The sequence below is a fragment of the Scyliorhinus canicula genome, chromosome 18 (assembly GCF_902713615.1).
Source record: "Scyliorhinus canicula chromosome 18, sScyCan1.1, whole genome shotgun sequence".
NCBI lineage: Eukaryota > Metazoa > Chordata > Chondrichthyes > Carcharhiniformes > Scyliorhinidae > Scyliorhinus > Scyliorhinus canicula.
This window is the reverse complement of record NC_052163.1, coordinates 76,438,684-76,464,159: the sequence shown is the minus strand read 5'-3', so window position 1 is coordinate 76,464,159 and position 25,476 is coordinate 76,438,684. Positions and strand designations below refer to the sequence as shown.

General features: G+C 44.4%; 1 protein-coding gene across 6 annotated transcripts in view; it reads right to left on the bottom strand.

The window, feature by feature from the left end:
- The window catches only part of eps15l1a (epidermal growth factor receptor pathway substrate 15-like 1a), a 584,484-nt gene that overhangs the window by 379,575 nt on the left and 179,433 nt on the right, over positions 1–25,476 (bottom strand). For all 6 annotated transcript variants that reach the window (XM_038777805.1, XM_038777809.1, XM_038777810.1 and 3 more), the window contains exons 6-9: positions 17,151–17,216; positions 16,260–16,385; positions 14,356–14,415; positions 9,449–9,679 (exon numbers count right to left, since the gene is read on the bottom strand). In XM_038777805.1, coding sequence (XP_038633733.1) covers positions 9,449–9,679; positions 14,356–14,415; positions 16,260–16,385; positions 17,151–17,216 — 483 coding nt within the window. The remainder of the gene's footprint in view (positions 1–9,448; positions 9,680–14,355; positions 14,416–16,259; positions 16,386–17,150; positions 17,217–25,476) is intronic.

Sequence of the window (25,476 nt, the reverse complement as noted above, 5' to 3'; positions counted from 1 at the left end):
AACAGACCGGAAATGGTGGGTGACCCAGGGTTTAATAAGAGTGAGGGAATTAAGTTCATTAATATCAGCAGAGAGGGGAGTGGTTAGCACTGCTTCCTCAAGGCACCGGGATGCCAGGTTCGATCCTGGCTTCAGGCCACAGTTCATGTGGAGTTTGCACATTCTCCCCTTGTCTGCATGGGTCTCACCCCCACAGCCCAAAAAGTGCAGGGTAGGTGAATTGGCCACACTAAATTGACCCTTAATTGGAAAAAAATTGGGTACTCTAAATTTATTATTTTAAAAAATTAATATCAGTAGAGAATAAGAACCGGACAAACTCAAAGGACTAAAATCCGAAAAGTCCCCAGGACCTAATTGTCTACATCCTGGGGTTCTAAAAGAGATAGCTGCAGGGATAGTATATATGTGGAATATGATCTTCCAAAATACCTTAGATTCTGGAAACAGTCCCAGAAAGTTAGCAAATCTAGCACCACAGAAAGAAACAAGGGAAAGAGAAACAGTGAACTACAAAGCCAGGTAGCCTGACATCAGTCATCAGGAAACTGACAGAATCTATTGATGTTAGTGATGAATACATTTAGAAAAGCAATGCATCATTAGAACAAGTCAATATGGTTTTACAAAAAGGAAATTATTATTAGAGTTTCTTGAGGTTGCAAATGGAAGGGTACCTAAAGGGGAATCAGTCAAGACTTGGATTTCCAAAAGGCATTCTTTGATAAGGTGCCACACAAAGGGTTAATGCACAAGATAAGGGCTATGGAGTTGAAATGAGATGTGACATGGACAGAAGATTGGTTAACAGACAAGCAGCAGAGTGTACAGATAATTGGGACATTTTCAAGCTGGCGGGCTGTGACTGGTGGAGTACCATCAGGATCAGTATTGACCTTTCAACTATATACAATCTATATTAATGACTTTGACAAAGAGACCAAGAATAACATAGCTAGATTTGCTGACAATACAATGCTAGGTGGGAATGAGTATAAGCTATAAGGAGAACACAAAGAGACTACAAAGATATGCAGTCAGACTAAGCGAGTGGACAAGGTAGCAGATGGAGTATAATGTGGGGTAATGAGAGTTTATTCATTTTGGTCAGAAGAATAGAAAAGCAGAATATTTTTTAAAACACGTAAAACATGTAAATGTTAATCTTCAGAAAGACTTGGACCTCATACAAGTAACATAAAAAAATAGCTTGCAGGTACAACAAGCAATTAGAAAAGTAAAAGACATGTTTGACCTTAATTACAACAGGATTGGAATACAAGAATAAAGGTTTTGCTGCAATTGTTCGGGGCTTTAGTCAGACCACACCTGCAATACTATGCCAATTTTGGTCTCCATATTTAAGGAAAGATGTGCTTGCATTGGAGGCAGCACAGTGGAGGGTCACTATTTTGATCCCTGGGTGAAGAGTTGTCATATGATGAGACACTGAGCAAATTGGGAATATATTGGGAGTTAAGAGAATTGAGGTGATATCATTAAAACATTCAATATTCTGAAGGGGCTTGGCAAGGTGAATACTGGGACGTTGCTTCCCTTGCTGGCAATCTAGAATGACTGGTACAGTTTCAGGATAATGAGCTGATTATTTAGGGCTGAGATGAGGAAAAGTTTCTTCACTTAAAAGGTTTTAAATCTTTGGAATTCTCTCCCCAAGCGGGTTGTGGATGCATCACCATTGATTAAGGCCAAGATAAACGGATTTTTGGTCTCTCATGGAATCAAGGGATATGGGGAGCAGGCAGGAAAATGCAGTTGAAGCCCAAGATCAACCATGATCATATTGAATGGCGCAGCAGGTTCAACAGGCCTTATGGTCTTCTCCTGCTTCTATTTCTTATGGTCTCATGTAACAACTTCCATTTACATCGCACCTTTAAAATAGTAAAATGAACCAAGGCACTTCATAAGAGCGTTATCAAACAAAATTGAACCATAGAATTTACAGTGCAGAAGGAGGCCATTCGGTCCATCAAGTCTGCACCGGCCCGTGGAAAGAGCACCCTACTTAAGCCCACACCTCTACCGTATTCCTGTAACCCAGTAACCCCACTTAATTGGACTTTGAGACACACAGATCTTAAAGGAGGAAAGAGAGATAGCTGGGCAATGAGTGTGCAGAAGGAATTTCATGATTTATGGTCAAATCCCACGCCATGTCTTAAGCTCAAAAACCAGGGTTGGGCAGTAATGCTGAACTGTCAAAGGATTGAGAATTCAGATGAGATGTTAAAACAAGGTGGCTGCAAAAGATCCCCTGGCAATATTTTGAAGGAAAGAGGGAGTTATCCCCAATGTCCTGGCCAACATTTGTCCCCTCAATCAACATCATAAAAAGTAGATTATCTGGTCATTCTCACACTGCTACTTGTTATGTGTAAATTGACTGCCGCACATCCTACATTACGACAGTTACTACACTCCAAAAAGTACATGATCAGCTGTAAACTGTTTTGGGATGTTGGCGGTGCAAAAGACGCTACAGAAATTCGAGTTATCATCAAGATACATGCACTGTACGTGGATGTGAGCAAAAACATTTTACACAATGAGTAGCAAAGACCTGGAATCCACTGGCTACAAATGAAACCAGAGACAATGAATAATTTCAAAAGAAAATTGGATAGACACTTGAGGGAAATAAATAGGCACGGTTACGGGAATAGAACATGGCTAGTGAGTGTCTAGATTGCTCTACAGAGTGACGTGAACTTGATGGGCCAAATGCTTTTCTTGCGCCGTACTAACTCCATGATAGCCAAAGGCATAGCCATCAACAGTGGGGCGATTAAAATCAGGGAGCTCAAAAAATCTGAATTGGAGGTGTGCTGATAAGAGGCTGGAGAGAATACAAAGGTAGGGAACAGAAGAGTTCATGAAGGGATTTGGGAAGAAGGGTGAGAATATTAAGAGTTGAGGCACGCAGACTTCAGAACAGAATTAGCAAAGTCTTACACATAAATCGCCATAAGGCCCTGTTAGATATCTGAAGAAACATCAAAGTGATAATCATTTTTGAAACAAATCAGAATTAAGAGCCATTGTATTGAGATCATAATGTTATATTTGTTTGAACAGCAATATGCAGCCAATCCATGTTCCCACCTCATTGTAAGTCCAGCGTACAAGTCTAACTTTTAATTCAGGTTAATAATTATCCCCAAGTATACAACACTGACTCTGACATTGCAGGAGTGATAACCAAATGGTAAAACTGGCTTAGCAAATACTTGCATCATCGCTTCAACGAAACATCGAGGGTAAAAGCACATAAGAACATAAGAACTAGGAGCAGGAGTAGGCCATCTGGCCCCTCGAGCCTGCTCCGCCATTCAATTAGATCATGGCTGATCTTTTGTGGACTCAGCTCCACTTTCCGGCCCGAACACCATAACCCTTAATCCCTTTATTCTTCAAAAAACTATCTATCTTTACCTTAAAAACATGTAATGAAGGAGCCTCAACTGCTTCACTGGGCAAGGAATTCCATAGATTCATAACCCTTTGGGTGAAGAAGTTCCTCCTAAACTCAGTCCTAAATCTACTTCCCCTTATTTTGAGGCAATGCCCCCTAGTTCTGCTGTCACCCGCCAGTGGAAACATGAAAGGATGTGTCAGGAGAGAGTCACTGAGTTCAATTCTATTCAATCACAGACTATTAGAAATGTCCGCCATCGTAGTATGTGCAAGCTTGACTTCTGATAGGATGTGAGCAACCAACCCAAGTTAAAACCTACAAAAGAACTTGCTTACAAAGCCAATGGTGTGAAATATGAATTCAGCCTTACAATATAAATTCTCAATGTTCAAGCTGCAGATTCCACTGGTACCTGAACCAGAGCTTCAGCAGCCCCTGAAACACTGTGGGCGCGATTCTCCTCCCCCCACGCCGGGTGGGAGAATAGTGGGAGGGCCTCCCGACATTTTTAACGCCCTCCCGCTATTCTCTCTCGCCCCCCCCCCCCCCCCTGACCCACGCCACAAATCGCCGCAACTCCGAGGCCGATGGGCCGAGCGGCCGGGCCTTCACACCCGTTTCAACACGGCAGCAAACACACCTGCTCGCTGCCGTCGTGAAACGGGTGCCAGGTGCACGTTTGGGGCATCTAGAGGCCCGATTGGCACGGGAGCACCACGACTGTGCTCGGGAGGGGACAGGCCCGCGATCGGTGCCCACCGATCGTCGGGCCAGCATCCAAAACAGACGCACTCTTTCCCCTCCGACGCCAGGCAAGATCAAGCCGCCACGTCTTGCCGGGCGGCTGAGGAGAAAGACGCCAACTGCGTATTGGCCAACCTGCGCATGCGCGGCTGACGTCATCGGCCCATCAGCCACCGTGACGCTTGACGTGCGGTCTTGATGACCGTCGTCAAGGCCGCACCGCCGTGACGCACGGGGCCGCGCTCCTAGCCCCGCCCGGGGGGGGGGGGGGGGGGGGGGGGGGGGGGGGGGGGGGGGGGGGGGGGGGGGGAGGAAGAGAATCGGCCCCGGAAGTGGCCATGAAGGCTGCCGTGGGTCACGGCCTGTCCCATGGCAGCCTTTACGATACTCCGCATTTGCGGAGAATCGCGCCCTGTTTTCCTTGGAGAACACACCCATCTGTGTCGTATGTTAATGGTGTGTTAATATTGTTAAAATACACAAGAAGGGCACTGTTTAAGTAAGTACTTACAACACTTATAAAAGAGGAGTGCTGGGGCACTGGGTTGGTAGCTAGGAGAGAGATGTTAAATACTGCATTTATAAATAAACAAACCATCAGGAAATTATTAAAAGCAAAGTATTACTGGAAAAAGGAGACATACTATCAAAGCTTTTTATCCTGCAAACATCCAGACAGCTACGTAAAATAAACCAACGGTAAAGGAAAGAACACTTTGAACTTAATGGTTGGAAGGTGGACTCTGATTGGCGGAGATGCTGCCATTGAAAATGCAGCAGGGGACAGCTAACTGCCAAGCTTTTGTTTAAATTCAAACCAGGCTCTGATTGGGCAAAGCCTTGCCATGGGGAATGAGCCCAGGAATGACTGTACGTCAGGTTTTTGTTTAGTTGGAAACGGTGCAATGTATGGACATGCTCTTTCTATCTACAAATTACAGGCCCTGTACATGAATATACACGGCTTCAACATGCATAAATGACTCGCATTGTGAGCCCAACTGGTACGTTCTCCGAGCACAATCAGGATTGTTTAGCAAGTGCTGCCAATTGTGCAATCACATCTCATGTTGGACTCGATGTTTTGAGTTTTGCAAGCACAGGCTGGTTGGGTATGGTCAGGTAGGTAGACCGGAAGTGCCAACGATTACAGATCGTACCAAACAGCAGGTGACTTTAACAATTTGCATAGTATGTCTTTTTTTCAACAATACTCAAGTTTTGCACTGCTACATTACTGAAAGCAAACTGCTGGAGATGAAGATCCAAAATAAAAATAGCATCTGTGGAGAGAGAAACAGAGTTAACGCTCAAAACTAATTCAGCAGGGGCATGGGAACCTGGATTGTAGTTTTGGGGTACGGGAGATTGAGAGTAGAGAGGTCAGGAGCACAGATTTGACTTCGCAGGAGGGCGCCAGTGTTCAGGTAGGTGGTTTGAAGTGTGTCTATTTCAATGCCAGGAGTATACGAAATAAGGTAGGGGAACTGGCAGCATGGGTTGGTACCTGGGACTTCGATGTTGTGGCCATTTCAGAGACATGGATAGAGCAGGGACAGGAATGGTTGTTGCAGGTTCCGGGGTTTAGGTGTTTTAGTAAGGTCAGAGAAGGGGGCAAAAGAGGGGGAGGTGTGGCGCTGCTAGTCAAGGACAGTATTACGGTGGCAGAAAGGATGCAAGATGGGGACTCTTCTTCCGAGGTAGTATGGGCTGAGGTTAGAAACAGGAAAGGAGAGGTCACACTGCTGGGAGTTTTCTATAGGCCACATAATAGTTCTAGAGATGTAGAGGAAAGGATGGCGAAGATGATTCTGGAAAAGAGCGAAAATAACAGGGTAGTTGTTATGGGAGACTTTAACTTTCCTAATATTGACTGGAAAAGATATAGTTCGAGCACATTGGATGGGTCGTTCTTTGTACAATGTGTGCAGGAGGGTTTTCTGACACAATATGTTGACAGGCCAACAAGAGGTGAGGCCACTTTGGATTTGGTTTTGGGTAATGAACCAGGCCAGGTGTTAGATCTGGAGGTAGGTGAACACTTTGGAGACAGTGACCACAATTCGGTGACCTTTACATTAGTGATGGAAAGGGATAAGTATACCCCGCAGGGCAAGAGTTATAGCTGGGGGAAGGGCAATTATGATGCCATTAGACATGACTTAGGATGTGTTGGTTGGAGAAGTAGGCTGCAAGGGTTGGGCACACTGGATATGTGGAGCTTGTTCAAGGAACAGCTATTGCGTGTTCTTGATCAGTACGTACCAGTCAGACAGGGAGGAAAGGGTAGAGCGAGGGAACCGTGGTTTACCAAAGAAGTGGAATCTCTTGTTAAGAGGAAAAAGGAGGCCTATGTGAAGATGAGGCGTGAAGTTTCAGTTGGGGCGCTTGATAGTTACAGGGAAGCGAGGGAGGATCTAAAGAGAGAGCTAAGACAAGCAAGGAGGGAACATGAGAAGTCTTTGGCAGGTAGGATCAAGGAAAACCCAAAAGCTTTCTATAGGTATGTCAGGAATAAAAGAATGACTAGGGTAAGAGTAGGGCCAGTCAAGGACAATGGTGGGAAGTTGTGTGTGGAGGATGAGGAGATAAGCGAGATACTAAATGAATACTTTTCGTCAGTATTCACTCAGGAAAAAGATAATGTTGTGGAGGAGAATGCTGAGACCCAGGCTATTAGAATAGTTGGCATTGAGGTGCGTAGGGAAGAAGTGTTGGCAATTCTGGACAAGGTGAAAATAGATAAGTCCCCGGGGCCTGATGGGATTTATCCTAGGATTCTCTGGGAAGCCAGGGAAGAGATTGCTGAGCCTTTGGCTTTGATTTTTAGGTCATCATTGGCTACAGGAATAGTGCCAGAGGACTGGAGGATAGCAAATGTGGTCCCTTTGTTCAAGAAGGGGAGTAGAGATAACCCCGGTAACTATAGGCCGGTGAGCCTAACGTCTATGGTGGGTAAAGTCTTGGAGAGGATTATAAAAGATACGATTTATAATCATCTAGATAGGAATAATATGATTAGGGACAGTCAGCATGGTTTTGTGAAGGGTAGGTCATGCCTCACAAACCTTATTGAGTTCTTTGAGAAGGTGACTGAACAGGTGGACGAGGGTAGAGCAGTTGATGTGGTGTATATGGATTTCAGTAAAGCGTTTGATAAGGTTCCCCACGGTCGGCTGTTGCAGAAAATACGGAGGCTGGGGATTGAGGGTGATTTAGAGATGTGGATCAGAAATCGGCTAGTTGAAAGAAGACAGTGGTGGTTGATGGGAAATGTTCAGAATGGAGTTCAGTTACGAGTGGCGTACCACAAGGATCTGTTCTGGGGCCGTTGCTGTTTGTCATTTTTATAAATGACCTAGAGGAGGGCGCAGAAGGACGGGTGAGTAAATTTGCAGACGACACTAAAGTCGGTGGAGTTGTAGACAGTGCGGAAGGATGTTGCAGGTTACAGAGGGACATAGATAAGCTGCAGAGCTGGGCTGAGAGGTGGCAAATGGAGTTTAATGTGGAGAAGTGTGAGGTGATTCACTTTGGAAAGAATAACAGGAATGAGGAATATTTGGCTAATGGTAAAATTTTTGGTAGTGTGGATGAGCAGCGGGATCTCGGTGTCCATGTACATAGATCCCTGAAAGTTGCCACCCAGGTTGATAAGGTTGTGAAGAAGGCCTATGGTGTGATGGCTTTTATTGGTAGAGGGATTGAGTTCCGGAGCCATGAGGTCATGTTGCAGTTGTACAAAACTCTAGTACGGCCGCATTTGGAGTATCGCGTACAGTTCTTGTCGCCTCATTATAGGAAGGACGTGGAAGCTTTGGAACGGGTGCAGAGGAGATTTACCAGGATGTTGCCTGGTATGGAGGGAAAATCTTATGAGGAACGGCTGATGGACTTGAGGTGGTTTTCGTTAGAGAGAAGAAGGTTAAGAGGTGACCTAATAGAGGCATACAAAATGATCAGAGGGTTAGATAGGGTGGACAGCGAGAGCCTTCTCCCGCGGATGGAGGTGGCTAGCACGAGGGGACATAGCCTTAAATTGAGGGGTAATAGATATAGGACAGAGGTCAGAGGTGGGTTTTTTATGCAAAGAGTGGTGCGGCCGTGGAATGCCCTACCTGCAACAGTAGTGAACTTGCCAACATTGAGGGCATTCAAAAGTTTATTGGATAAGCATATGGATGATAAGGGCATAGTGTAGGTTAGATGGCCTTTAGTTTTTTCCATGTCAGTGCAACATCGAGGGCCGAAGGGCCTGTACTGCGCTGTATCGTTCTATGTTTTATGTTCTAAGTCCAATATGACTTCTTCAGGACTAACATCAAGAAATAGTTTCGTACTTCACCATCTGGCTTCAGATCAGTTTGCCATCTAACATAACTTTCAGTCCTATTTTTAAACAAATATGTATATGGTTCACTTAAAATGGAATTACATCACCAGTTTGGTTGGAAGTCCATTCTAATTAGCTACAACCCTTGGAGAGCGGAGACCCTATAATCACTATCTTGAAGCTCATTGCTTTTATCCTGTAACCCTCTAGCTGTGTGATCACATTCTATGTACAATATTTTGATCCATTTTAACTTGTATTCCTCATGTTTGTGCATTAGAAAGACATACAGGTTCTTATTAACTGATTACATGACTTATTAAAATGCACATGATTTAATTATGTCAGTGGGAGACAGTGAGACTTGGGAGGAACACAATTTACTGAAGTCATTAGGTGATACTAATCGACTCCTTTCCTCAGGTACCTCCAGCTGTGCCCAGAAAACTCTCACCATCCCCGAGAATGTGAAAATGATTAAAGACCAGGGTTCTAATCCAAGCCTCACAGCTGAATAAAGAATGTATTTTGATGTTACAAGTTATTTTAAGTTCTATACAAAAATCTCAAACAAAGTCAAAACTCAAGACTGAGCAACTTTTAACTACCAGTCACATGCACACTAACAATAGCAGCAACAACACTACCTCCATAAGTAGGACAGCATGCACGCATATTACTGAGGGAACCTACTATGAAGGACTAGAGCAACGAGGGTCAAGCTTACACCAATTTCCAAAGAAACAAGATTCCAATCTTAAACATGCTGATGGAAGTGAAGAGACACACTGAATGAAAGGGCATAAAAAAATAGGCAAATCGCTAAGCTACTCTTGTAGTAGTTTGGGCCTATGTATATTCGCTCACCAGAGACTGAGCTGTGACAATGCAGGTTATCTTAGAAAGATGTACAGTGATTCCCATCTCATCACCTGTTTGATGTGCTTTGGAGAGATGCTGCCCGCGCTATTTAAACTGTTAATACTGCCATGTGACGGAGTAGATCGCAGGCTATCTTTAGGTGGAGGGCTGGCAGGTAGCACTGATACAGAACCAGCAAGTGCTGGCCCTTGCTTCTTCCTCTTGGATGGTGGCAGAAGCGCAGGTGGCAGTACAGAGGGAACTGGCTCCTTTTCCAAAGCTCTGTAAACAAGGTGCATTGCCTGCAAATAAAACAACAAAAGGTTGGTCAGTCTGTGTGTATATTTCAGCAATAGAGGTAGTTCCACTTGTGTAATCTGAATCTTCCTTTTAATTATTCCTAAACATCACTGTAGCTGTAATTACAACACAGAATAGTGAGTGACCTTTTTCAAATCAAATCTCATTTGTCTGAAAGCGAAGAATTTCACATTTTGAAATGAAACTTTTTCCACCTTAGTTTTCCGCAATACAGAGTCCAGAATCAAGCAGGGCCCCCAAGTAAAGAACTCCCCCATGTTGTCCAACAACCTGCCAAATCCCAACTTCAGGAGCAGTATATCCAACTGCCACACCTGCCCCTTTTCCTTTCAAAATGGAATGAATTAATGCCAAATAATGTGGCTTCGTAGGTAAGTGGAGCAATGGAACTAAACTCTCAATTTCTTCTGCAGCTTCAACGAATTGGTGCCAAAGCCCCTCCAGATCATTATTCCTTCTGCTTCTTCTGACCCTATCCCTTCTTCTAATCACACCCCTTCCTATGTATTCAAGATACGCTCTGATTTGCCTCAGCTTCAACCTTTCTCCTGCCTTCTTTCTGTACATTCTTCCTTTTTAGATGACAGTCTAGTTCCTTTTCACATCGTTTGAATGAGTCTGCCTCCACTGCACTCTCAGATAGTATATTCCAGGCTCCAACCACTCGCAGTGTGAAAAAGCATTTTCTTGCATCACATTTGTTTCTTTTGCAAATCACTTCAAATATAGGTCCTCTTGTCCTCGATTCTTTTCTGTCTGTTAATCTCGCCTATCCTTTACCCTATCATAGGCCTTCACTGGTGTCTTTTTTCTACCTTCCCCACCCCCCTTCACTTATTACATTTTTAACTTTTCCCAGCTCTGATGAAAGGTCATTCACCTAAAACCTTAACTCGGGTTCTCTTTCCACAGACACTACCTGACCCGAGTGTTGCTCACACTTTCTGTTTTTATTTTCAATTTCCAACAGCCGCAGCATTTTGTTTTGGGAAAAGGCAATCCAGATAGGATAATGCCGGCCTTGCCACATCCCATGAACAATAAATGTGCGCACTCTTAAATTTAAAGGACAAAGATTTGAACACCTTTGGGAGGATGACTGGTTTCGTTAGCAATCTCCAGGTCTGGTTGGAAAACCTAAAGCATCATCATATCCTGTTCTCCCGTCATTAAACCACCCGCTATTCAAACACCATCCAGTGACACAGATAAATCTGGCTTCTCCTCTCCACCACAATCCACTTTCTGGCAGAGGTCTGAATGTATCGGGACAAACATATTAAATCCAATGAGGTCACAATTTGTCAGTAAAAATACTGCCTTGCCCTGCTGATGGAACCAAGCCCCCATTTTTTAACACTGTTTCTATGGGGAAATCATTTCCAAATTAAGATGTTTTGACTGACAACACACTTGGTTCCTAGAAATGGTGTGGTAAGCCCAAGAACTGCTTGTACAACAAAGATCCAAGCTAGGACCTATCTACATGCTTGTTTCCACACACAGCTCTGACCAACACCACAGTGACCCCTAGGTGTAGATCATGCATTCTCTTACATCACTGCGTTGGTGGTACTGTACTCAGTCCTATGTTAACCCTCTATGTGCCAGAACCTTATACAGCAGTTCTGAACTCAAGTCTTTCTCTAAATTCTATCCCATATCCTGCATTTCTCTCTCTAGGCTCGCCTTGTCCACTCAACCTACCTCTTACTCCTTCATGCTACTCTGATGAAACAATTGATCACCCAACTTCATTTTCCATTTTAGCTGATATTGTTAACAATTCCCTCTCCACAGATACTGTTCCACCCACTCACACCCATCCTTCAACTCTGAAGTAATCACCCCTTTCCTCATTTAGTGCATCTCAACCTATCCTACTCATCTCCCTATCTCTAACCTCTCTTTCCCTTAGTATGTTAATGTGTTGACACTTCCCAACTGTGTCCCCATTTCCATGTTCGAATCTCTCTAACCAGGTTTCCGACTTTGCTACAGCGCTGAACCAGCCTTTATCAAAGTCACAACTTACATTCTATTTAATTGTAATCATGGTAAGCTATCCCTCCTCTTCCTTCTGTTTTCAACACATCAACACCATGCTGTCATTATTCCCCATCATAAACCCCCATTCCGAGGCCTCCATTTACATCCCTCCCTCTGCCAACTATCTCAAGCTGAGCCAGACAGTTCAAAACCTTGCTGTTGCGTTTGACCCCAAGATCAGCTTCTGATCACATATTTGCTTTATCACCAAGATGTCAACTTCCATTTCCGTACTATCACTCGTCTCCAACCATGCCTCAGTTTACCTGCTGTGGGAAACCCCATTCATGCCTTTGTGACTCTCAACTTAATTATTTCAATGCTCACCTGACCAACCTCCCTTCTTCCACCCTATATAAACTTATGCTTTTCCAAAACTCTCTCATTCATATGTTAACTTGCTCTAAATCTCATTCATCAATTACCACTTTGTTTGGACCTACACTAGCAACTGATCAAACTAAACACACTAAAGTCCTTATTGTTGATTTGATTTCCCCATGGCCTCACACCTCCTTATCTCAGTAATCACCAGCCCGACTAGCCTTTGTGGTTTCTGCTCTCCTCAATTCAGTTCTCTTATGCATCCCCAGTTTTTAGCACTTCATCATTGGCAGCCATGCTTTCATCTGCCTTGCTTCTAATTCTCCCCCTAAGCCGGTCCACCTATTAAGATGATCCTTAATATCTCCATCTGCAAAACATGGGGGCGACCATGGAGTGAGTGGCTGCACATCAGGTGGCTCCCGCTCAGGGCAGGGTTTTTTTTGGTCTTTTCCCCACCCGAAGTGCAAAATGGTTGAGGACAAATGGTACAGGAGTGCCTGGGAAAGGCAAATACTCCTCGGGTGTGGTTGGTGCATGGATCAGCGAACAAGGAGCGCCACGAGAAAGATAAGTGTTGTTAGAGCAGGAGAGTTTTTGTGGTGCGCCATAGGGAAATATGGCGGAGGGCAAGGGGGCTGCACTGCCTGCCCAGTGGTCAAAGGAGCAGTTGGTGGCGTTCTCGAATGATAAGTTTTGGCAACAGATGGAAGAGGCCCTGAAAAACCAAGCCACGGTGGTGGAACATCTGAGATTGGGATTGAGTGAGTTGAGCAGAGGCTGGAGTTCCAGGGCCTGGTGATCCACAGAGCGGTGTGTTTTCAAAAAGAGGGGCGAAGTTATAATAATAATCTTTATTGTCACAAGTAGGCTTACATTAACACTGCAATGAAGTTACTGTGAAAAGCCCCTAGTCGCCACATTCAGGCGCCTGTTCTGGTACACAGAGGGAGAATTCAGAATGTCCAAATTACTTAACGGCATGTCTTTCAGGACTTGTGGGAGGAAACCAGAGCACCTGGAGGAATCCCACGCAGACACAGGGAGAACGTGCAGACTCTGCACAAACAGTGACCCTAGCTCACTGGTGATGGGTTTTTGGGACAGGTTTTGACAGGGGAGCAACAATGATGAGTGTGCCTTTTGTTACTCTCGAGGGATAGATAGTTGGGTTGGTTTTGGGGGAGAGATGGGAATTGGAGGAAGATGGTTGGAGGCCTTGGGTGGGGGCCACCATGCTAGCTGGGCAGGCTAGTTAATGGGAGTGAAGTGGGGAGTTGCCAGGAGGAGGGCGTGGAGGAGTTGTGTTTTTACCGGAGGGCGGGGGGCAGGGGAAGAGGGTTGCTGACATGGGTGTGGTTGGTGTGGCACAGTTTGGAAGAGATCAATGACGGTGGACATCCGAGGGTGGCTTGAAGAGGCGCGTGATGGGGGGGGCTGGCTCAAAAAGGAATATGGCTGAATGGAAGGGGACGGGGAGGCCCTCCAACCAGGTTGGTCACGAGGAAAACGAGAGGGCCGAATGGGCCAGTTAATCAGTCTTGTGCTTTCGCATCTGAGGAGTTTGCAGGCGGACATGGCTTTTTTGCAAGAGACGCACCTAAAGATAGGGGACCAGACAAGGCTGAGAAAGGGATGGGTGGGCAGGTGTTTCATTCGGGGCTCAAGGGGGGTGGCAGTGTTGCTTAATAAGCGGGTTGCGTTCGAGGTCAGGAGTATTGTGGGGTTTGGAATGGATAAGCTGGCCAGTGGAAAGTTGGATGGATGCCAGTGGTTCTGGTAAATATCTATGCCCTGAATTGGGATTATGTGGATTTTATGAGGCAGGTGTTAGTGGGGTTTCCCGGCTTGGAATCGCATCAGCTGATTATTGGGGGAGGGTCATAGATCTGAGTTTGGACTGGTCGAGTCCCAAGTTGTCGAGGGTGTCAGCAGTCCAATAATTGTGTAATACCATTAATTTGCCAGTGAGCAAATTCCAGTCTACAACCTTTGACAATCCTCTCGACCTCATTACTGAGCTGAAGGATCAGTCTAAATTAAGTGGACTTCCATCATCAAGATTTATGCCAGAGTGCACTGATGGAGGCAAGTATGTGATGAACCAAACCAAGGTTGAAAAAATGGCAGAAGGTATACCGAGTTGTGGGTTTCTGAGGACAAATTTTCATTCAGATTGCTTCATCATTTGTGCAACTCTCAAAACTCAGGTCTTGGACTTCAGATCGATATTTTGATCCGAGACACTGTGACTTCATTCAACCAAAGGTAATATAAGACTTACCACAGCAAACTCATCTCTATCCAGGTGGCCATCCTTATCAACATCACTAAGTTCCCAAACCTAATAAGAATAAAAATTGAAATCAAAGAATTAAACCGCCTCAGCCAGGAAATGTAAGGGGGTTTTGGTGAAATGAATCTGAGACATAGAATAACAGATGGACACAGGCAAGATGCCAGCCATATTCAATACCGATGAAAACACTCCTATCAAGATTGAGAATGTCATGAATTTCTCTTTGTAGACACCACTTTCCTATGCAGTATTAAATTGAGTAACAGGTGACAGTCTAAGGCTGCATTGAGCTGTAGCTCATCAGTGACACCAATACATTTTAGAAATCTGTTGTGTGGTCTAACATAATGCAAAGCATATAAAAACATTAAACTCACTCTTAACATTAGCCATTTAACATTACAAATCCCTTCAGAACGTTCTCCCGGACGGGTAGTCCCTTTCTTTACTCTCTGGCTTTTCATTTGGGCAAGCTTCAAGTACACAATGCAAGCTGGATAATATGGAGTTCAGGCCCTAAATTAGCTTGAATTTTGTTCCTGTAGAATGGGTGAGTTTATCATTTGTCAAGTATGATCAGATGTATTTACAGATTATGAATGGTTATTAGCCACTCAAAGAAAGGTTTGAGGAAACAAGATGGCTGCTCAAAGCAAATAACTTTTTTCTCCCCCTTCAACCTGGCTTCAAAGTTTTGCCTGTATGACCAGTGCCTCCAGAGTCATGCAGTCACATATGTGCATATAAATCTTTTCCTTTCATTAACTTTGGTTCAAAAAATATTTTTGGTTTCCTCTATCGGGACTAGGTAAAAATAAGAGTTAATATTCACGCAAAGGTGGGCAGTTTAGGCACTTGCTCTTGTTCAAGAAATTAATTTTATAACGAAGGCTCAGAAATTGAAATGGGGGTTGATGGTATAAATCAATGTTATGGGCATACAGGGCAGTACGCTTAAGGCTAAACTTAAAGATACATGATCAAACATTTGTTCCCGCTTGCTAATTATGTGCTCACTCAATCTTGGTGCATCTGTCTACCTGTCAAGTTTTATGTAGTGGGTTTATGGCACGAGCAGAGGTTTAAAACATTATTTCAGTTGTGGTTCTGCACAGATCCAGATTAAGCACGAGAAAGTGATTGTGCGTTATTATATCTCAGCGTCAGTAACACTGGATACTCCAGCTTCAATTGTGTTTTTTTTTTAAAACTGTTTACAAATTGAAGGATTCGTAAAGGATTAGTTAATAGGGGGTCTGAAAAAGTAGTCTGAGAGAAATATCGCACAGAAAATAAGGAATAATACGGTCCAGAAACTGAAAATGGTGATAAAGAATGTAAATGTTCAGTATATGCACCATTGTGACCAGTGTATGGAACAAATCGTGCACTTCAAGATCCAAATCAATTTATTTGAACCATGATAAACAGATAGTAGCCGCTGCAATTCATAAGGATTAGGTAGGTTGTTTCCTATTCTAAAGATATATATTACTACCTTGTATTCCTCCAAATTTTATTCTCTTCTGAAGAACCAAAATGACTGAGATTGAAATCTATCATTATCCAAGAGCTTCGGTAATATTCCTTTCAGAAAGGTTTCAAAAGCTAGTTTAAAGAGAGCATTGAATAAAGAAATACAGAACTAGCTTCAATGCAATGGATAAAGTGCCGAATGGGGAATTAGCCTACAGTTGTTTGATTTATTCGCTGCTCTGCTACTGCATGCTGTTTCACTAACCTGCTTCAGTTTAAATAAGTGGCCTCTGTATTTGAACAAAAAGTGTATTAATCAAAGTTGCATTGCAAGTATTTTTGATTTAACAGTCAAAATCTCAAGATCAGTTTTGCACTGAAAATAACCACGTGCTTAGATATAACATGCTCACCCTTCCTAAGACATCCAGGGGTAGGTTTGAGTTTATCAACACGGGTTTGACCTTGTCACCCGAAAGGAGGCCGTTAACGGGAGTCAAGCTTTCAAAAATTCCATCAAATTTGGCCCGCTCTTCAGGCTGTGGGGAAGAGAGGCAGGTTAGTTACTGTTTTCTATTGGTGAGATTCTGAAAATGCAATAAAGCTGGTCTTGAAGACAACCTGTGTGAATATTAATCCCAGCATTAGACTTCAAAGTTCTGGCCTTTCTCACAATTACCACAATACTACTTAGCATGGTCATTCCAGTGGTTTATTATGTTAGGCATCTTTGAAATTTTGTTCTTCCACATTTTGGTACTCGTTTGACATTACCATGAACATTTCCAGAACCTCTAGCACCAGGCATATTTCAGCATGTTGCCATCCATTGCCTTTCACCAAAGTAAAGATCATAATTATCTAACTTTCCCTCCAAATGTCAAATCAATAGCCCACTCCAATCATCATTCAACCCTGTTGTTTCTGATACCACTCAAAATTCATCAATCTCCTTCACAGCACAAGCCAACGGCCCAGAAAACATTTATTTCTATCCCAGATGATCAATTCTACATCCTCCAATGGCAAAACGGAAATCTGATTTCTTTCCATTCTTTGTTGTTTGGATTGCCTCACTCAGCTCGGTTTCACACAGATAACCCTGGAACCTGTGATTACAAAATGGGCAGCTTTGGATGGTGAGCTCATGCTCACTTAAATTAAGTTGAGGTTATCCAAACAAATTGATCATTGGGCCATTACAGCAGTGACTCTCAATTCATCCAATCTGACCTGAATTTGAACATTTATCAGAGATGAAATCTAACCTATGTTAAACGTACAAAGTCAGTTATCCAACTCACCCTTACAGCCCAGTGTGTGTCTGAAGATGGAGGAGGTGCTATCAGTGCGGGACTACTGCTGTCGTGCTGCCAAAAGATAAAACAATTCATTAGTAATAAAGTACACACGCCTTCTGCATAGTGAAGTCTTGGAATAAGTTACACATGCAAATACATGTTCAAGGAAACCAGCAATAATAATCTTTATTAATTTTGTCACATGAAGGCTTACATTAACACTGCAACGAAGCTATTGTGAAAATCCCCTAGTCGCCACACTCCGGGGGATACACGGGGGAGAATTCAGAATGTCCAATTCACCTAACAAGCACATATTTCGGGACTTGTGGGAGGAAACCAGAGCACCCGGAGGAAACCCACGCAGACACAGGGAGAACATGCAGACTCCGCACAGACAGTGACCCAAACAGGATTCGAGCCTGGGTCCCTGGTGCTGTGAAGCAACAGTGCTACCCACTGTGCTACCATGTAGCCGTAAAATGCCACCATAAAATGAGATCTACAAGTCATGGGGCTTTTAAGTCAACTACTTCGCCTTAGGAAATAGAATTTATACATCTAGGCTAAACCACAAGATGCAGGAGCAGAATTAGGCCATTCGACCCATCGAGTCTACTCCTCCATTCAATCATGGCTGATATATTTCTTATCCCCATTCTCCTGCCTTCTTCCTGTAAGCCCTGATCCTCTTATTAATCAAGAACCTATTATCTCTTTCTTTAAGACGCTCAGTGATTTAGCCTCCACAGCCTTCTGCAGCAATGGGTTCCACAGATTCACCACCCTCTGGCTGAAGAAATTCCTCCTGACCTCTGTTTTAAAGGATCGTCCCTTCAGTCTGGGATTGTGCCCTCGGTTTCTAGTCTTTCATACTAATGGAAATATCTACTCCACATTCACTCTATCTAGGCCTCTCAGTACTTTGTAAGTTTCAATGGGATCTCCCATCATTCTCCATCGAGTGCAGTCCCAGCGTCCTCAACTGCTGCTCATAAGACAAGCCTCAAGCCCTTCATTCCGGGGATCATTCTTGTGACCTTCCTCTACAACCAGCAACTCCTTCCTTAAATATTGGACCCAAAACTGCTTACAATATTCCAAATGCTGGCTGACCAGAGCCTTATCCAGCCTACGAAGTACATCCCTGCTCTTGCATTCGAGCCGTCTTGAAATGAATGCTAACATTGCATTTACCTTCCTGACTGCCAACTGGACCTGCAGGTTAACCGTAAAAGAACCTGAACGAGGACTGGTCCCTTTGAGCTTCTGATTTCTGACGTCTTTCCCCATTTAGAAAAATAGTCTATGCTTCTATTTTTCCTACCAAAGTGCATAATCGCACATTTTTCCACATTGTATTCCATCTGCCACTTCTTTGCCCACTCTCCTAGCCTGTCCAAGTCTTTCTGCAGCCTCCCCGCTTCCTCAACATTGCCTGTCCCTCTAAATATCTTTTGTATCATCTGCAAACTTTATTTTTAAATTTAGAGTACCCAAATATTTTTTTCCAATTAAGGGGCAATTTAGCGTGGCCAATCCACCTACCCTGCACATCTTTGGGTTGTGAGGGCGAAATCCAAGCAAACACCCGAGAATGTGCAAACTCCACACGGACAGTGACCCAGAGCCAGGATAGAACCTGGGACCATGGCGCCGTGAAGCAGCACTGCTAACTACTGCACCTCCATGCTGTCCTGTATCATCTGCAAACTAAGCAATAATGCCCTCAGTTCCTTCTTCCACACCATTAATTCACCTGAGGAAGGAGCAGTGCCCCGAAAGCTAGTGATTCAAAACAAACCTGTTGGACTTTAACCTGGTGTTGTAAGACTTCTTACTGTGCATCATTAATATATACTGTGAATAGTTGTGGTCCCAACACTGACCCCTGCAGAATACCACTAGTCATTGGCTGCCATCCTGAAAAATCTTTTATCCCCACGCACTACCTTCTGCCAGACAGTCAGTCCCTTATCCATGCCAATACCTTGCCCCTAACACCATGGGATCTTCTCTTATTTAGCAGCCTCCTGTCTGGCACCTTGTCAAAGACTTTCTGGAAATCCAAATAGGTCACGTCCGTTGGTTCTTCTTTGTCTAATTTCCTCATTACCTCCTCAAAGGATTCTGACAAAATTGTCAGGCATGACCTCCCCTGCCGTGCTGACTCAACCTTGATTTACCATGCACTAAGGACTCCACAATCTCATCCTTAACAATAGACTCTAAAATCTTACCAACAACCAAAGTCAGACTAACTTGCGTATAATTTCCCGTCGTCTGCCACCCTCCCTTACATCAGTCATTTTTCAGTCCTCTGGAACCCTGCCTGACCCCAGTGATTCCGGAAAGATCACAACCAATGCCTCCACAATCTCCTCAACTATCTCCTTCAGAGTGTAATCCATCTGGTACGGGTGAGTTCACCATCTTTAGTCCTTTCAGTTTCCCCAGCACCTTCTCCTTAGTGATGGCCACTACACTCACCTCTGCACCATGAGTCTCGTGAAGTTCTGGTACGCCACTGGTGTCTTCCACTGTGAAGATGATGTAAAGTACCTATTCAGTTCCTTTGCCATTTCTTTGTTTCCTATTCTACTTCTCCAGCAGTCCAATGTCCATTCTTCTCTCTCTCTTACCTTTTAATATCGGGAAAAAACTCTTGCAATCTTCTTTTATATTCACTAGCTAGCTGACACTCATATTTCATCTTCTCCCCACTTATTGCTTTTTTAGTTGTCCTCTGCTTGTTTTTGAAGACTTCCCAATCCTCTGGCCTCCCACTAATCCTCGCCGCATTGTATGCTTTTTCTTTTCCCTTTATGCTGTCCCCGATTCCCTTGTCAACCATGGTTGCCTCGTCCTCCCTTCAGCATGTTTCTTCGTCCTTGGGATGAATTTCTGTTGTGCCTTACGAGTAACCCCAAAAAATTCCTACCGCTGCTGTTCCACCATCTTCCCTGCTAGGCTCCCCTTCCAATCAACTCTGGCCAGCTCCTCCCTCATGTCTTTGTAGTTACCTTTATTCAACTGTAAAACCATTACATTTGATTCCAGCTTCTCCCTCTCAAACTGCAGGGTAAATTCTATCATACTGTGGTCACTGCCCCCTAAGGGTTCCTTCACCTTAAGTTCCCTAATCAAGTCTGCCTCATTATACATCACCATAATAAATGACTTTTGACTTAGGGTTGATGGAATCATAACCCAGTGAAGTGACAAGCCCTTCAACAAGTCATTGTGAATGGTCATCTAATGCACTACGACTGATTCGCCTGGACCACACAACTCCAGTAGACACAACTGATTCTCTCACACCAAAGAGCACCAGCACACACCTTGACTAATCCTCCCGCAGCACATATCACCAATACAAGCACAAGAATGCAAGTACACACAAGGACTGAACTTCCCAGACCACTCACCACTACAGACCCTCCCACATCAGTACACACGGCAGCTAACTTCTTACATAACATTGGTCTCAGCTGAAGTCGTGTGTTCAATTCTGGGCAGTGCACTTAGTAAGGGTGTCAAGGTCTTAAGAGAAGACTACTAGAACAGTGCCAGCAAAGAGAAGTTTAACTACATAGAGAATTATGTGCAGAAATTAGGGTTGTTCTTCTTCTGACAGAGATGATTAAAATGAGATTTGAGGAAAGTATTCAAATTCATTGAGCTTTTTTGAAAAATATATTTTATTACAAACATGTATCAAAACAGGTTACAGCAAATAAACACCCTGGAAAACAAACTTCCCATCAATAAACTATACAATCTGTACAAATTTTTACCCTTTTACACCATTTCACCCTCTCCCTCCACCACCTTGCGACCTGAGGAAGGGGCAGTGCTCCGAAAGCTCGTGATTGAAACAAACCTGTTGGACTTTAACCTGGTGTTGTAAGACTTCTTACCTTGCAACGAACAGCTCCTCAAACATGGTCACAAATATCCCCCACCTTTTCTCAAACCCCCCTGTTGAGTCCCTTAACTCATACTTTATCTTCTCTAACCGCCATAAATCATACAGGTCACCCAACCATGCCGCTACCCCCGGTGGCAATGCCAACTGCAACTCCAGCACAGTTCGCCTGTAGCCATCTGAGATGGCCACCTGCAAAGGACCATGGGAATTGTGGCCAACCCAGGACTCAGACATATACAGAGTTTGTGTGAATTTGCAACCCAGATAGCTAGACCTGATCGAAACCCCCGCTTGTTTGCATTCTAATGGCTCATTTTCCCAGAACAATAGGACTGCACTCAAGAAACCGATACAGACACAGATGATCGATGCCACCCCCCTTTACTCAGAGAGCCCAACTGCCAAGGTCAATGAGCACTAAGGACCCGCCCAGCCACCAAGGCACCCACCCCTTTATTGGCCAAAATCAAAGACAGTGATCGAAGCCTGTCGAATTATTGGGTCCAAGATGAAGGACCGCCCCAAAGAGCGCGAAACCCTCGAGGTATAAAAAGAGACACAGCCATGTGTTCGGTCTCTTTTGGACTGGCCTGTGTCAGCCACTTTTGGATCCGGCCTGTGCCAGCCCAACTGCAGCATAACGACCAGACAGCCAAGTTCAGACCAGCGATCGCAGAGACAGAGCCACTTCTTCAAACAAGCCACATGAGATCAAGATAAAGGCCTTATCAATCTGCACAGTGCCGGTCGCCCTGAAGTTAAGTATAGGTCATTGTAGCTGATAGGTGTAGTTTAACTGGTAGTACATTGTGTTTGCATGTCGAAGTAATACTTGTGGATGTAAATAAACCATTTTTGAACTTGAACTGACTAACTGGTTGTTGTGGTCATTTCCCCGACTTCATACACCTGATACTATCCAGCACATCCCTCAGCCCCAGGGGCTCCTTGAATGCCTGCCTCTTTGCTTCCTCCAACTGGGGAAATTCCAGCTCATCCAGAAACCACCTCATGTTCCCCTCCTCTCCCGCTGGGTCTGTCTCATAAAGTCCCTGGTAGTACTCCCTAAACGCCTGCTTATCTTCCCTGGCTCCGACACATCCTCTGCCCCAGTTTGTATCTTCAGTATTTCCCTGGACGCTGTTGGATAGGAAAACAACATCGGACATGTGGGAGTCTTTCAAGCGACAGTTGATTAGGATTCGGGCAAGTCAAGTTCCTAAGAGAATGAAGGATAAGTATGGGAAGTTTAGAGAGCCTTGGATATCGAGGGAGGGATATTGTGAACCTCATCAAAAAGAAAAAGGAGACTTTTGCACGGTCTAGAAGGGCGAGGACAGTCGAAACCCTTGAAGAGTATAAAGAAAGTAGGACATAGAGCATACAGTGCAGTAGGAGTCTGCACCGACCCATTAAGCCCTCATTTTCACCCACTCCCCGTAACCCAATAACCCCTCCTAACCTTTTTGGTCACTAACGGCAATTTATCATGGCCAATCCACCTAACCTGCACGTCTTTTGACTGTGGGAGGAAACCGGAGCACTCGGAGGAAACCCACGCAGACACGGGGAGAACGTGCAGATTCTGCACAGACGGTGACCCAGCCGGGAATCGAACCTGGGACCTAGCGCTGTGAAGCCACTTGAGCTTCCGTGTTGCAAGGAAGTAAGAAGGTACTGACGTGGGAAATTAGGAGGGCTAGGAGGGGTCATAAAAAATCCTTGGCAAGTTTTATTCATATGTAAAAAACAAGAGGGTGGCCAGGGAAAGGGTTGGACCATTTAAGGACAGTGGTGGAAAACCGACCGGTGGCCCTGACGTCTATACCATGAAATGCTTCGAGCGGCTAGTCATGAGATGGATCAACGGCAGCCTCCCAGATGGTCTCAATCCATTGCAGTTCGCCTACCACGGCAACAGCAGATGCTATCTCTCTGGCCCTACAATCAACTCCCAAACATCTCGACAACAAGGACACCTACGTCAGACTGCTGTTCTTAGACTACATCTCTGCCTTCAACACCATTATCCCAACAAGACAAATAACCAAACTCTGCAATCTTGGACTTGACCCCTCCCTGTGCAGCTGGATCCTTGACTTCCTCACCAACAGACCGCAATCTGTCAGGATAGGTAACAACACCTCCACAATAGCCCTCAACACCGGGGCCCCGCAAGGATGTGCGCTCAGTGCTCTACTGTACTCCCTGTACACGCACGACTGTGTGGCAAGATTCAACTCCAATTCAATCCATAAGCTTGCAGATGATACGACTGTGGTGGGCCGTATCTCAAACAACGACAAATCAGATTACAGAAGGGGGATAGATCACTTGGTTGCATGGTGTACGGAAAACAACCTCTCTCTGGAAAGACCAAGGAACTGATCATCGACTTCAGTAAGCGTAGTACGACCCCCCACCCCCACCCCTTTATCTACACCAATGGCTCCGAAGTAGAGATGGCCAATAGCTTTAAGTTCCTGGGGGTCACCATCACCAACAATCTGTCCTGGTCCATTCACATTGATGCAACAGTCAAGAAAGCCCAACAACGTTTCTACTTCCCACAGAAGCTAAAGAAATTCGGCATGTCTGCATTGACTCTCACAAACTACTACAGATGTGCCAGAGAGAGCATCCTATCCAGCTACATTACAGCTTGGTATGGCAACTGCTCAGTCCAAGATCGCAAGAAACTGCAGAGTGTGGTGAACTCAGCCCAATGCATCACACAACCTTGCCACCCTCCCACTGATTCTGCATACACCTCACGCTGCCTCAGAAAGGCAGACGGCATTGTCAGAGACCCTTCCCACCCAGGCATTGCCCTCTTAAAAACCCTTCCATCAGGTAGAAGATACAGAAATCTGAAGATCTGCACATCCAGACATAGGAACAGCTTCTTCCCCGCAGTTACTAGACTCCTCAATGACTCTCCCTTGGACTGATCTGTTCCCTGCAAGAACACTATTCACAACGCCCTATGCTGCTCTTGTTTGGCATTGTTCCGCACTGTAACCAATCACTGTTTGTTGATGCACCACTGTCAATGCACTCTGTCGATTATTCTTTTGTCTACTCTGTACGTACTGTGTACATTCCCTTGGCCGCAGAAAATACTTTTCACTGTACTTCGTTACATGTGACAATAAATATCAATCAATCAATCTATGTGTTGAGCCAGAGGAAATGAGTGAGGTACTAAATGAGTACTTTGTATCAGTGTTCCCCAAAGAAAGGGACTTTGTGGAAGATGATTCTTGGTAGGGTGTGTGGACAGTCTGGATCATGTTAACATCAAAAAGGAGGAGGTATTAGGTCTTTTAAAAGATATTAAGATAGATAAGTCTCCTGGGCCGGATGGGATTTACCCCATTCTGATCCTTAGGGAAGCAAGAGAGGATATTGCTGGGGTCTTGACTAACATATTTGTATCCTCATTGGCTGCAGGAGAATCCCAGAGGACTGGAGAATAGCTAATGTGGTACAGCTGTTTAAAAAAGGTAGCAGGGATAATTCTGGAAACTATAGGCAGGTGAGCCTCACGTCAGTAGTAGGTAAATTATTGGAGAGAATTCTCAGGGACAGGATTTATACCGATTTAGAAACAAATAGGACTCGTAAGCGATAGACAGCATTGTTTTGTGAAGTGGAGGTCGTGCCTCACTAACTTGATTGTGTTTTTTGAGGAGATGACAAAGATGATTTATGAAGGGAGGGTGGTGGATGTTGTTTACATGGACTTCAGTAAAGCCTTTGACAAGGTGCCTCATGGCAGATTGGTACAAAAAGGTGAAGTCACAGAACGCAAAGGGTAGCAGTAGAAGGGTGTTTTTCTGAATGGAGGGCTGTGACTAGTGGTGTCCACAGGAATCTGTGCTTGGGCCTCTGTTGTTTGTAGTGTGCATAAACAATTTAGAGGAAAATGTAGCCAGTCTGATTAGTAAGTTCGCGGATGACACCAAGATTGGTGGAGTGGCAGATAGTGTTGAGGATTCTCAGAAGATACAGCAGGACATAATTAGGCTGGAGACTTGGGCAGAGAAATGGCAAATGGAGTTTAATCTGGACAAATGAGGTAATGCATTTTGGTAGATCTAACATTGAGGGGAAATACACCATAAATGGCAAAACTCTGAGAAATATAGAAAATCTGAGAGATCTGGTCGTGCATGTCCACAGATCTTTGAAGGTGGCAACACAAGTGGACAAACAAGGTAGTCAAGAAAGTATACGGAATGCTCCCTTCATTGGACGGGGCATTGAATAGAAAAACTGGCAAGCATGCTCCAGTTGTATAAAACCTTGGTTAAGACCGCACTTGGAATATTGCGCACAATTCTGGTCGCCACACTACCGAAGGATGTGGCGGCTTTGGAGAGGGTGCAGAGGAGA